General features: G+C 49.1%; 1 protein-coding gene across 6 annotated transcripts in view; it reads left to right on the top strand.

Annotated features, from left to right (window-relative positions):
* BDH1 (3-hydroxybutyrate dehydrogenase 1) overlaps window positions 1-12,576 on the top strand; it is a 60,786-nt gene that overhangs the window by 19,139 nt on the left and 29,071 nt on the right. For 5 of the 6 annotated variants that reach the window (XM_019024341.4, XM_063704537.1, XM_019024342.4 and 2 more), the window contains one exon: window positions 5,710-5,835. In XM_019024341.4, coding sequence (XP_018879886.2) covers window positions 5,753-5,835 — 83 coding nt within the window. In that variant the 5' untranslated portion in view covers window positions 5,710-5,752. Of the gene's footprint in view, window positions 1-5,709; window positions 5,836-12,576 lie in introns of those variants that run through there. The other variant, XM_055382782.2, reaches the window with a different exon arrangement.

The following is a 12,576-nucleotide window of genomic DNA, read 5'->3' as shown; positions in this document are numbered from 1 at the left end:
CGATAGGACTTGCCGAGCACTGGGCTGTGGACTGTGCAGGAAAGGGGAGTCAAGAATGAGGAAGATTTAGAGGAACAGGTCTGCGGGACAATAGCACAGGCTCAGTTTTGCACAGGTTACATTTGAGATACGTAGTAAACATTCAAGTGGAGATGTTAGATGCGCAGTTGTCTGAGTTCAGGGGAGAAGGTTGGGTTGGAGATCAACCTTCGGGAGTTGGCGGCATGTGAATCGTATTTAAAGCTATGAGTGCTCGTCGTGGTGCGGAGAACAGACCAAGAACAGAGTCCTGAGACTCCGTTGTTTAGTGGCCTGCCTTTAATTTGGTAGGCAAGCCCTGTTCTCCTAGCGAAAAAATGCCCGCTTGATCTGGCAGTTGTAATTATGGCAGTTTTGACAGCTCGGGTAACACTTTGTCTTGGGGAAGGACAGAAGAGGAGTGGAATGGGGGAAGCACAGGTTCCAGTGTCATTATAAGGTCATTATAAATGAGGCATTCTCAGAATAGGGGTCAAAACTGAGAATTAATACACCTCATACGCTGTTGGTGGGAATGTAAATTAGTACAACCACTACAGAGAATAGTTTGTAGGTTCCTCCAAAAACAAAAAATAGAGCTACCATAGGATCCAGCAGTACCACTGCTGGGTATATACCCAAAAGGAAGGAAATCAGTATATCGAAGAGATATCTGCACTCCCATGTTGGTTCCAGCACTTTTTACAATAGCTAAGATTTGGAAGCAACCTAACTGTCCATCAGCAGATAAATGGATAAAGAAAATGTGGTACATATACACAATGGAGTAGTATTCAGCCAGAAAAAAAGAATGACATCTGTCATTTGCAACAACGTGGATGGAACTGGAGGTCATTATGTTAAGTGAAATAAGCCAGGCACAGAAAGACAAGCTTTGCATGTTCTCACTTATTTGTAGGAGCTAAAAATTAAAACAATTGAACTCATGGAGATGTAGTAGAATGATGGTTACCAGAGGCTGGGACAGGTAGTGAGGGTCTGTGCAGTGGGGAGAAGATGGGATGGTCAATGGGTACCAAAAAGTTAAAGAGAATGAATAAGAACTAGTATTTGCTAGCATAACACAGCGACTATAGTCAATGATCATTTAATTGCACATATAAAAATAACTAAAAGAGTAGAATTGGATTGTTTGTAACACAAAGGAGAAATGCTTGAGGGGGTGGATACTCCATTTTCCCTCAGGTGATTATTACACATTGTATGCCTATATCAAAATAGTACCCCGTAAATATATACAACTACGACCTACCCACAAAAATAAAAAGTTAAAAATCATAGTGTTCTGCCTTCAGTTTTAGCTACTATTGACTTGGTGGCAAGTGGCAGAAATGTCCAGCTTGCTTAAATTACACAGAGACTGTAAAGGCACAGCATGGCTTCTGGAGCTGGGGGGCAGGAGGGAGGCGGCTGCTGCTGCTGGCTTTTCTCCCTCCCTCCCTCCACCTCCACCCCTGCTGCTTTCTGCATGAGCATCTTATCCCCCCAGCCCCTGCAGACCGGCTTTCTCCCCCTCTCTGTGGCTTCAGGGCCCAGTGGAGTGTAGCTGCCGTCCTCCAGCAGCCCCATTGCATGGCCCTGCGCCACAGAGCATGGTTCGCATTCTCTCACGGTGCCAGGGGACAGAACAATGGGTTCACCTTGGGTCTGGTGTCTCTTCCTGGCTCAGTCCTCCGTGACCAAAGCATAGTCTCTGCAGCTGCAGAGGCCAAATCCTATGAGGGAGGGGCAGGTCCGAGAGGAGGGGACATCACGTGAGCAGGACAGACCCCCGAAAGGTAGTCACTGCAGAGTGTTTGTGGTGTGTTATGGGAGGAGAACCGGTCGCCACCCAAGCCTAATCTGGTGACTGGAATGTCTCTCAGGACAATCAAGGTGTCTGCATTGGGCGTGCCTAATGTTAGACCCTTGGCTTTTATTGAAGGTCCCTGTGAAACAAGCCATGTGAGTGTCATCTCTGCATGTATGATACAGTGGTGGTGAGAACACTGTCTACTATATCACTTGATTTTCCTATGTAATTATTTCTGACTTTTGTTTGAGAGTGGTTACTTCTCTAAGGAATGTTAGGTGTCTTTTTGAATGAGGGCTTGAAAACTTGTCAGGTTTCCCGTTTGCATGACCTCAAGGAAGCTCCCACGTATAGCTGAGCTGGGTTGGAACTTTCAAGCAAGACTCTACGAAATGTTCAGAAGAGGAATGGCCAAATATATATATATATATATATAATTTGATTATAGTGCATATATAGATATATATGGTCAGGAATCTCAAAACTCAAATGCCCATAGATGATATGGATAGTTTTAACATAGTAAGTACAAACTGTTTGTATTGAGTTCAAGCATAGCTTAGCTGCCTAGTTACACTGCTTTTTAAAACAGCAGGCTGGCCAAACAAATCAGCCAAGTAGAACATGTTTAGGTAGGTTGCCAGTTGTAGGATTTGGGAAGCTGACACAGAAACTTGCTGGTCTGAAGCTCTTCAGTGTGGGGTCTCTGCATTGGCTGTTTCCCTGCATAACCCCAGCTTGCCCTCCTTGGGGGCAGGCCCTTTGCCTCCCACTTGGGAGTGGCAAGGGCCCATGTAGGCTTCATGTCCAGAAACACCTGAGTTCTCTTTCCTGCCTCGTGTGACCCGGTTTGCTGCGGATACCTTGCCTCTGCTGAGAATGTTAGTACTGGGAATGCCTGCCCCTTTGAGGGGAGCCCCTGCTGCTGCCTCACAGGAAAGCCCCCAGCTGTGACCTCTGCAAGATGGTCATGTTGCAATGGAACACAGTGAGCCCAGCAGTGAGGAAGGATGCGCACACTGTTTTCTTTTTTTCTGGAGTAGGAGTGCTTTCCATGTGTCATACCTTGACAGTGGAGAGGGCCCTTGAGAGAAGCCCCAAGTGTTTCTAGCATTAAAAAATGTCTCCAAGATTCCAGGTTTATACGTGAGCATCTTGATTTTGTGACAGTATCGTATGAGTTTGGTCCCTGGGAGTCAAGCCCCCTGTGCTCAGTCACCTCAGGGCAACTAATTACTTGACTTTCAAGGCTGAGGGGACTGAGCACCCGCCTCCCACAGCCATTTCTGTTCCCAAACTAAAAGTCAAGAAAGTGGTGTGTGAAGTTTGAGAACTTAATATTTACAGAGAATAAGGCCTGGCACAAAACATGAAGATGGCAGACAGCTACCCTGAAGAGTCTTTGGGAGCCCTGCAGTGGAAATAGCTGCATGTTTAAGAAACACGCATGCAACAGACTACATTGAGAACAGTGCATTGTTCAAGGGACTGAGTTTTTTGTTTTTTTTTTTTTTGAGATGGAGCCTTGCTCTGTCACCCAGGCTGGAGTGCAGTGGCGTGATCTCAGCTCACTGCAACCTCCGCCTCCTGGGTTCAAGTGATTCTCCTGCCCCAGCCTCCCGAGTAGCTGGGACTATGGGCGCCCGCCACCACGCCTGGCTATTTTTTGTATTTTTAGTAGAGACAGGGTTTCACCATGTTAGCCAGGCTGGTCTTGAACTCATGACCTCAGGTGATCCACCTGCCTCAGCCTCCCAAAGTGCTGGGATTACAGGCGTGAGCCACCGCGCCTGGCCAAGGGACTGAGTTTTTATGCACTTTTAATTATTTTGGCTTTAGTACTTTTAGATATGGCTGACTTCAAGGAAAACAAAATGGAAAGCAGCTGTCTATTTGGAGATCATATTAAAGCATTTTCTGCCACAGGCATTGAGCTAAGGGGTGGAAAGGACTTTAATTATAGATGACTGGATGGGAAGTTTCCCAGTGATGGTGACCTCAGACTCTGGTCCTGGGTCTTGGAGGGAGGAGGTAGAGGTGTGTGTGCTTAGCCAGCTGGTCAGTACTTAGATGGCGGGAGGAGGTGCCTCATTAAAAAGTCTGAGCCAACATGGGCCTGTGCCTTCCATAAAACCATAAAAAGCCAGTCTGGGCTCCATTCTGCCGCTCTCTGCAAGGAGCTTTCCATGGAAACTTCTTTTGTGGCCACAGGCCGACTTTCTACCCCCAGACTGCCCTGCGGGAGCCCACTCAGCTCCCGTCCACTCCCCAGGGACTCAGAGTGCCTCCTTTGCGTCAGGCTCGTTCTAGGCACTGAGGATTTGGTGGTGAACCAGGTGGACAGGATTCCTGGTGTCACTGAGCTTAGCATCTAGTAGAAGATAAAGTAAATAAACATAATTTTGAATTAAGGTAGCTGCTATGAGAGTGATCTTACAGAGAGCAACCTGTGTGTTGAATGGGAGCTACTTTAGTGAGGGAGACAGAGGACTCAGCATCCAGGATGAGAGCAGAGCAGGAGCCGGTACTCTGAGGCAGGAACACCCTCGCATAGGCAAGGAGTTCTTGGAGTCAGTGGTGGCTGCGACGCAGTGAGCAAAGAGGAGGGTGGCCCAGTGAGCTAGGGGCCTCCAGGGAGGGAGAGGCCAGCCCCCACGGGCATGGAAAGTTGGCTTTAAACACGGAAGTCGCATAGCTTGACCAGTGTTAAAAAGGTTTCTTGGGCTGCTGTGCTGAGAATGGGGGTGTGGCAAATAGGGGCAGGAGTACAAGCGAGAGTTTACTGTAGTTCTGGAAAGGTAACACCAGAGAGGTTTCTGCCTGCTTTCCTTTCCTGAGGATTAAACAGATTAAACGCCTCCACCTGCTTCCAGCAGAGTGCATGGCCGTGGTTGCTCAGTTAACACTGCTGACCTCTGGGCCCAGGTGGCTGGTTATCAGTAAGGTTTGGGGTGGCAGCAAACAGGTAGGGGAGGAGCCTCCCAGGCAGTACCTTATTACCAGGAACAGTATGACAGACTACAGCCAGGTAGGCAAAGGAGAGGCTGGAACCCATTTACCAGCCCGCCTTCCTTCCCTTAGGCCTGGAGGAATCACTATTAACAGAACAGGAGGGCAACGCATGCCCGTGCTGATCAGCGGTCAATAATGCTGAAGAGTCGTGGTGCCTAGCAGCCTTAAGATGTTACCAAGAGATTCTTGTTGCAATAAGGTTGCTTTAACCTCAAATGGTGAGGGAGGGGGGAGGGTGTGTGTGTGTGTTTAAATTACAAGAGTCTCTTATTTGGTAGCTCCAAACTCTATGCTATAATGAATTACTGATTAATTCAGCCTCAGAGCCAGAGCCCCCTTGTTTGTTCGGATAGGGGAAAGGGGTGGACGGCTGAGTCAGATGCTATGTGGCATGAGGACAAGCTGCCTGCAGGGGCAGGTGGGCACCTCAGGAATGAAGGCTGATGCCCTGGGGCACCACAGGTGGGTGTTTCAGCAGGTTAGAGGAATAGGACTTACCGAGTCAGAATCCCTGAGAGGTTAGGTCCCCGAGTCTCCCAGCGGTTGGCGGGTTTGAGGATCACTGATCTGGGCCAACCTGCTCACATTATGGATGGGTGATGACTTGCCCAGGGTTGCCCAGTGTGTTTGGTGGCACAGCTAGAGCCAGAACCCAGGCTTCCAGGCACCCTGGCTCCTGACTCTTTCCATCGTGAAGCTGCAGCTTGAGAGAGGAACCAGAGTGGACTGCCTGGTGGTACCAGGACTGGAGCTGGGTGGAACAGATGCAGCCCAGTTTGACTTTCACAACCTGAAAGGAACATGACTGCTCCTGATTAAAGCCCGGAAGGCAACAAAGTAATGCTGAGGGTGCGTTTGTGTTTCAGAACCACCGGGAGGAACTGGGCCATTCTAACACCCGTTGCTACCATGCTGGCCACCCGCCTCTCCAGACCCCTGTCTCGGCTCCCAGGAAAAACCCTAAGTGCCTGTGATAGAGAGAATGGAGCAAGGTAAGCAACCAGAGGTGGTGGTGGCCTTGAGGGGACACTTTCTGAGCAGGCAGAGGTTTTCACACATGGACGGTGTAGGCGGTGATGAGGCCTGATTCTCAGAGATGTCTCTCAATACCTTTGTCTCCCAGCAGAGGAAACTCAGAGGTGTCCTGGGAAGACATTTTCCCAGGGCACACAGGGCAGAAAGGAATATCTTTCATAACCACTTATTTTTTTTTCTTTTTGACGGAGTCTCACTCTGTTGCCAGGCTGGAGTGCAGTGGCGTGATCTCGGCTCACTGCCACCTCCGCCTCCTGGGTTCAAGTGATTCTCCCACGTCAGCCTCCTGAGTAGCTGGGATTACAGGCGCCTGCCACCATGCCCAGCTAATTTTTATATTTTTAGTAGAGACGGGGTTTCACCAGGTTGGCCAGGCTGGTCTTGAACTCCTGACCTCAGGTGATCCACCCGCCTTGGCCTCCCAAAGTGCTAGGTTTACAGGCATGAGCCACTGTGCCTGGCCATAACCACTTCTTAAAACCCTTTTTATTTTGAAATAACTTTAGACTTATACAAAAGTTGCAAAAATCGTTGGAAAGGGTTTCTGGATCCCCTTCAGCTAACTTCCCTAAATGTTAACATCTTACAAAACCATACTGCAATGATCAACATCAGGAAATTACCATTGATAGAATACTATTAACTAGTCTACAGACCTTATTCCAGTGTCGCCAAGTGGCTGCTGATGGACCTTTTTCTGGTCCAGGATCGAATCCCAAATCCCACATGGCATGGAGGTGTCATGTGTTTTTAGTTTCTTCCTGCCGGGGACAGGTCTTCAGTCTTTTTCGCTCACGACCTTGACACTCTGGCTGGTTATGTTGTACAATGTCTCTCAGTTTGGGTTTGTGTGGCAAGACGCCCGTGGCAGTGAAGCGGTGCTTTTCTCAGCCCATCGTGCCAGGAGGTACATTATTTTATGTGGCTCATTACTTTAGCCACCTGGATAACAGCTCTTTTAAAACTTTATGCATGAAATCAGTTAACCGAAATGTCCCAAGCCTTCACCGAATCGTTTGTGTGATTTCGAGGAAGCATTATATAAGTACAAATTAAACAAGCAGCTGTTCTTCTTTGAGAGCTTCTGGAATTGCCTTTTCCCAGGGGATTCAGTGGGCTCTGCTGCCACATTTTACTCTTTTGCAGTCTGAGCAAGGAAAAACAAGAAATGCCTTTTTCTTTCTGTTATATTTGAGGGGAGTGAAATTGAAGATTATGTTAAATTCAAAGTCCCAGGATCTAGAACACTGATATTTCTATGCCAATAATATGTTTAATGGAACATGCATTTAGACTGAGACTCTGTTGCCCAGGCAATGTGGCAACCTCTTGGCTCACAGCAACCTCTGCCTCCCGGGTTCAAGCAATTCTCCCACCTCAGCCTCCCAAGTAGCTGGGACTACAGGCACATGCCACCACACCCGGCTAATTTTTTGTATTTTTAGTAGAGATGGGGTTTTGCCATGTTGGCCATGCTGGTCTTGAACTCCTGACTTCAACTGATCCGCCTGCCTCGGCCTCCCAAAGTGCTGGGATTCACCGCGCCCGGCATGGCTTTTAGCAGCATTTGCTTGAATTTATTTCTGAGAGATACAGAGGCATGGCTTGGAGCTGGGGCTCCACCTACCTGAGGACCCCACGTGAGAAGAGTTTAGAATGCCCCATTGGCACAGGCGGCAGGAGGCCCCTGCCATCACAGCGGGGACGGAGCTCAGCTTTGTTGAAGGGCTTTTGAAAGAAGGTGACTTGCTGCAATTGTTTTTTCAGTGAGTGATTCATAAAGATGGCAAGATCTGTCTCCAACATGGCTTTTAGAGATTTCTGGAGTTTTTTTTATAGAGTAGAAGATAATCCCACAGGAAGTTAAAATACTTTTACAAAGGTTTTGTTCTCAAATGTAAGGAGAGTGAGGCATTAGTCAAGCTCCTGGCTCACTTGAGGGGAAAGAAAGATTGTCAAAGGGAATTCGGAATCTTCTGGATGAATGAGAAGTAACTTGGTTAGGTTGAGGGGCCTGGGCAGTGGTTGGGCAGCCGCAGAGCTGTCAGAGTAGAGTCAATGTCGTAGGGTGAAGGTATGGGCAGCGTGGAAGGGAACCCAGGTACAGAAGGAGGCTGGCATGGTGGGTAATCGCCATGCCTAGGATCCCACAGTCCCTCAAAGGGAAAACTTTGGCCTGATCATTTTGCTTGAGTCTCAGTTGGAAAGAGCCTCATACTCCAGTCTCTACCTGTGAGTGAATCTTGCTGATAGCATCCTTACCAAGTGACTTTATCGCCTCTGTTTGAGTATGTCCAGTGATGGAGAGGTTAGTACCTCTCATAGCAGGCCTCCTGTGTTTGGACATCTCCTTATTGAGGAGAAATCTTTTCTCCTGTTAATGCCACTCCTTGTTCTTGGGTCTGCCCCTGCATTCACACTGAGCGAGTTATTCCCTTCTCTCCAGGGGCACTGTGCCACCTCAATACCCACCCACTTGCCTACTCTTATTCCACCCACATGGTTTTTCCTTGTTCATCTCTCATGGTTCCCCACTATCATCCAGGTCTCCCCCCTGAATGGTCTTCACTTTGCCTGGGCTCCTTCTTAAGATGTGGTGCCTGAACAAAACACCCACCACTCTTGACATGCCCAGAGCAGGCATCACCCAGTACACATGGCTCCGTCCAGATGAAAACCTTCCCAGGAGTGGCTGGATAAGGCCCCCAACCCCAACACTTGACAACCTGCTGTGCTTACTGGCTCCCCATGGCCCTCCGATTTCAGATTTCTCAGATTTCTGGCTTTGCCAGAAGACTCTGGCATCCCTGGGGCAGATGCCTTGCTCACATCTGGGACCCTGCCTCCTGGGCTGTGATCACCAGTGCTCAGCTCTGCCAGGCCAGGTACAGCACATAATGCTCCCAGGGTGGCCTGACCCGGGCAGAGTGGAGAAGGGCTCTTGCCTCCCCTATCCTAGTTTCTTTCCTGTCCAGCCTAGGCTCACATAGCTTCTTTTGGCTGCCACATCACATGCGGGATTCATGGTCAAACAGGCTAAATTTTTTTCACAGATGCTGCTGTGAGGCCGTATTTCTCCCGAGCTGCACCTGTGCCACTGATATGTGTTCCTCCTAAGCCCCGTCTTGTTAGATTCAAATGGACTCATGGCTCCACTCAGCAGAAAGCTGGGTTACTGGTTATTGTTGCTGATTCCTGATGGGGACAATAAAAGGCACAGACACACAGACTGGTAAGATAGAGAAGAAGCCAGAATGAACGCCCTGGCCAGCATAGGGAGCGCTCTCAAATGCGGCCGGGATGGCCAGGGCTCTGAGGACAGCAGGCTCTTCCACAGGGCCTTGGGGAGGTGCCAGACTGCACCACTTCCTCCCTCTCATTCTGTTCCTGGGTTAGGGCAAAAATCAGGAAGCTCTCGTCTTCTGAATCTCACAGCCACGCCTTTGGGCTCTCGCTTCAGAAAGTGTGTTGACCGGTGGGGGCACACACCTGTACAGGCTCACACCTGTAATCCCAGCACTTTGGGAGGCTGAGGCGGGTGGATCACCTGAGGTCGGGAGTTTGAGACCAACCTGTCCAACATGGAGAAACCCCGTCTCTAATAAAAATACAAAATTAGCCGGGCTTGTGGCGTGTGCCTGTAATCCCAGCTACTTGGGAGGCTGAGGCGGGAGAATCGCTTGAACCCGGGAGGAAGAGGTTGCGGTGAGCCGAGATCGTGCCATTGCACTCCAGCCTGGGCGACAAGAGCAAAACTCCGTCTCAAAAAAAAAGAAAGAAAGAAAGCGTGTTGACCATCTCGAGCTTAACTTGTGCCTCCCGAGAGACCGAGACCGGCATAGCTGTTGGTGTTAGTGGCTTGGTTGGCCAGCAGCTTGCTGTTACTGCAGGACCCTCCTGGGCAGAGGAGACCCTCCAGGGAAATACACACTATTTTATGTGCTGGTTTTGGGCCTAACGCCTCATGGGCATTCTTAGCCCTGGGAGACCAGTGTATGAGCTGGGATTGCCCCACACTAAGAGTAGCAGGAACCCCTAGAAGTCTAGGGCCATGTGGCTTTGGGGAGCCCAGGCTCCTTGCTTTTTTCTGCTGTGTTATTCTGAAGGCAGCTCAGGATCCCAGGATACTGTGATAGTCCTTCACCTCCAGCCTCAGTCCAGGCAGGGACAAGCAACGCACCTGCATCAGGAAAGCAAAACTCAGCAATTGTGGTCGACCTCCGCTTGCAGCCTATTGGCCAGAGGCAGGTCACGTGACCACTAGGTGGGTGGTAATCTGGAAAGCGTGGGGCGGACTGCTGTCCCCGGACAAAATCCAGATTCTTGTTAGTGAGGCAGATGAGAAGAACGGATGCTGGCAGGCAAAGAGCAGTGTCTGTCACAGCTCAGCTGGGCTGTGGCCTCCAGCTGTTCACAGGGATATTGGGGCTTTGGCATTTAAGGGACTTAAAGGGGAACCCCCTGGGGATAGGTCTTTGTTTTTCTTTTCCTGTAGGGCAGTGGTATTGAACCTTGGTTGTGGGTTAGAATCACCTAGAGAACAGTGAGGGAAAAAGTATCTGTGCCTCACCCCTGGGTCAGGAGTGAGGCTAGGCAAAGAAATACTTTAAAGAACTTCCCTGTGATTAAAAAGAAAAAAAATCATTCTATGGAGAATCTCAAACATATGCAAAAGTAGAAAGCTGTATATTGATCCCTGGTGTGCCTGTCACCTGGGTTTCCATAATTATCAGCACATGGCCAATCTTATTTCAGCTACATCTCCATTTTCCTCCCCCTCCCCATACCAGATTATTTTTTGAAGCAATTCCTGGACATGGTATTTCATTTGCAAATATTTTAATATTTATCTCTAAATGATAAGAACTCGTTTTAGTAATATAACCACACGACCATGATCACATTTCCAAGTGATTCTAATAAACAGGGGCCCAGAGAACAACTGTTGTGGACTAGATGAACCAGTTCTTCCCCCAGGACCTGTTGCACTGGAATCCCCTGAGGGGAATGACACAGGCAGATTTCTGGGGCCACCCCTTCCTACTGAATCAGAATGTCAACGGGAGGGACCTGGGAGTTTGCATTTTAACAAGCTCCCCAAGTGCTTGTTAACCAACTTTTGAGAGCTGAGGCAGTAAGGTCTTCCTGGTCCCAAGGCCCCTTCAAATTGAGAAGCAGCCCTAAGATGGGGATCCCACAGCGACTGTAAGAGCTGCAAATTGAGGGAAGAGGAATTAGAGTAGGATGAGGCAATCCCAGCAGTGGCCAAGAAGGAAAGGCCGAGAAGTCCAGCAGTGCTCAGGAGGCACTCTCATGCTAGCTGGAGCTGCCCGCCCAGGAGTATTCACAGCCCCACCTTACCCACCTTGTCAGGGTATTGCTGTGGCGGGGGCAGGTGAGTCAAGATAGAACCTTCTGCTCTCTGGAAGAGTAGAAATGTGCCATTGACTGTTGGGTATGAGTGGTAGAGCCTGGTATAATACACCCAGACTCAGTTAATTTCAGGTCTGAATATATTTGACAATGGAGAGACAGTTTAGAGAAAGACGGGCAGCAAGTCAATCTGAAATAAGCTCTCTTGCCTAGACCTTTTTGTTACTTGTTTTGTTTTGTTTTTGTTTTAAGACAGGTCTCACTCTCGCCCAGGCTGGAGTACAGTGGCACAATCTTGGCTCACTGCAACCTCTGCTTCCCGGGCTCAAATGATTCTCCTGCCTCAGCCTCCTGAGTAGCTGGGATTATAGGCGTATGCCACCACGCCCTGCTAATTTTTGTATTTTTAGTAGAGATGGGGTTTCACCACGTTGGCCAGGCTGGTCTCGAACTCCTGGCCTCAAGTGTCTGCCCGCCTCAGCCTCCCAAAGTGCTGGGATTACAGGTGTGAGCCACCGCTCCTGGCCACAACCTTTTTGTTACTTTTAAAAATGTCAGGTAGGCTGGGCACAGTGGTTCACACCTGTAATCCCAGCACTTTGGGAGGCAGAGGCAGGTGGATCACTTGAGGCCAGGAGTTTGAGACCAGCCTGGCCAACATGGTGAAACCCCATCTCTACCAAAAACACAAAATTTAGCAGGGCGTGGTGGAACATGCCTATAATAATCCCAGCTACTTGGGAGCCAGAGGCACGAGAATTGCTTGAACCCGGAGGCGGAGGTTGCAGTGAGTCAAGGTTGTGCCACAGCACTCCAGTCTGGGTGAAAGAGAGAGACGCTGTCTAAAAAAAAAAGTGCTAAGGGTGTGGCCCTTAAGGAGACAGGAACAAATCATCTAGTTCCACTAGGGATGTAACTGCCCAATGGCTTCACCTTGCTCACTGCCTAGACAGAACCAGTTTATCAAGACAGAGGAATTGCAGTAGACAAAGAGTAATTCATGCAGAGCCGGCTGTGCAAGAGACCAGAGTTTTATTATTACTCAAATCAGTCTCTCCAAACATTCAGGAATCAAGAGTTTTTAAGGATAATTTGGTGGGTGGGGGAAGGCCAGTGACAGAGTGTTGATTGGTTGGGCTGGAGAGGAAATCATGGGAAATTGAAGCTGTCTTCTTGCGCTGAGTCAGTTCCTGGGTCGGGGCCACAAGATCAGATGAGCCAGTTTATCCACCTGGGTGGTGCCAGCTGATCCATCAAGTACAGGGTCTGCAAAATATCTCAAGCACTGATCTTAGGAGCAGTTCAGGGAGGGTCAGCATCTTGTA

This window comes from Gorilla gorilla, chromosome 2 (assembly GCF_029281585.2).
Source record: "Gorilla gorilla gorilla isolate KB3781 chromosome 2, NHGRI_mGorGor1-v2.1_pri, whole genome shotgun sequence".
NCBI classification, from domain to species: Eukaryota; Metazoa; Chordata; class Mammalia; order Primates; family Hominidae; genus Gorilla; species Gorilla gorilla.
This window is presented reverse-complemented; position numbering and strand designations above follow the sequence as displayed.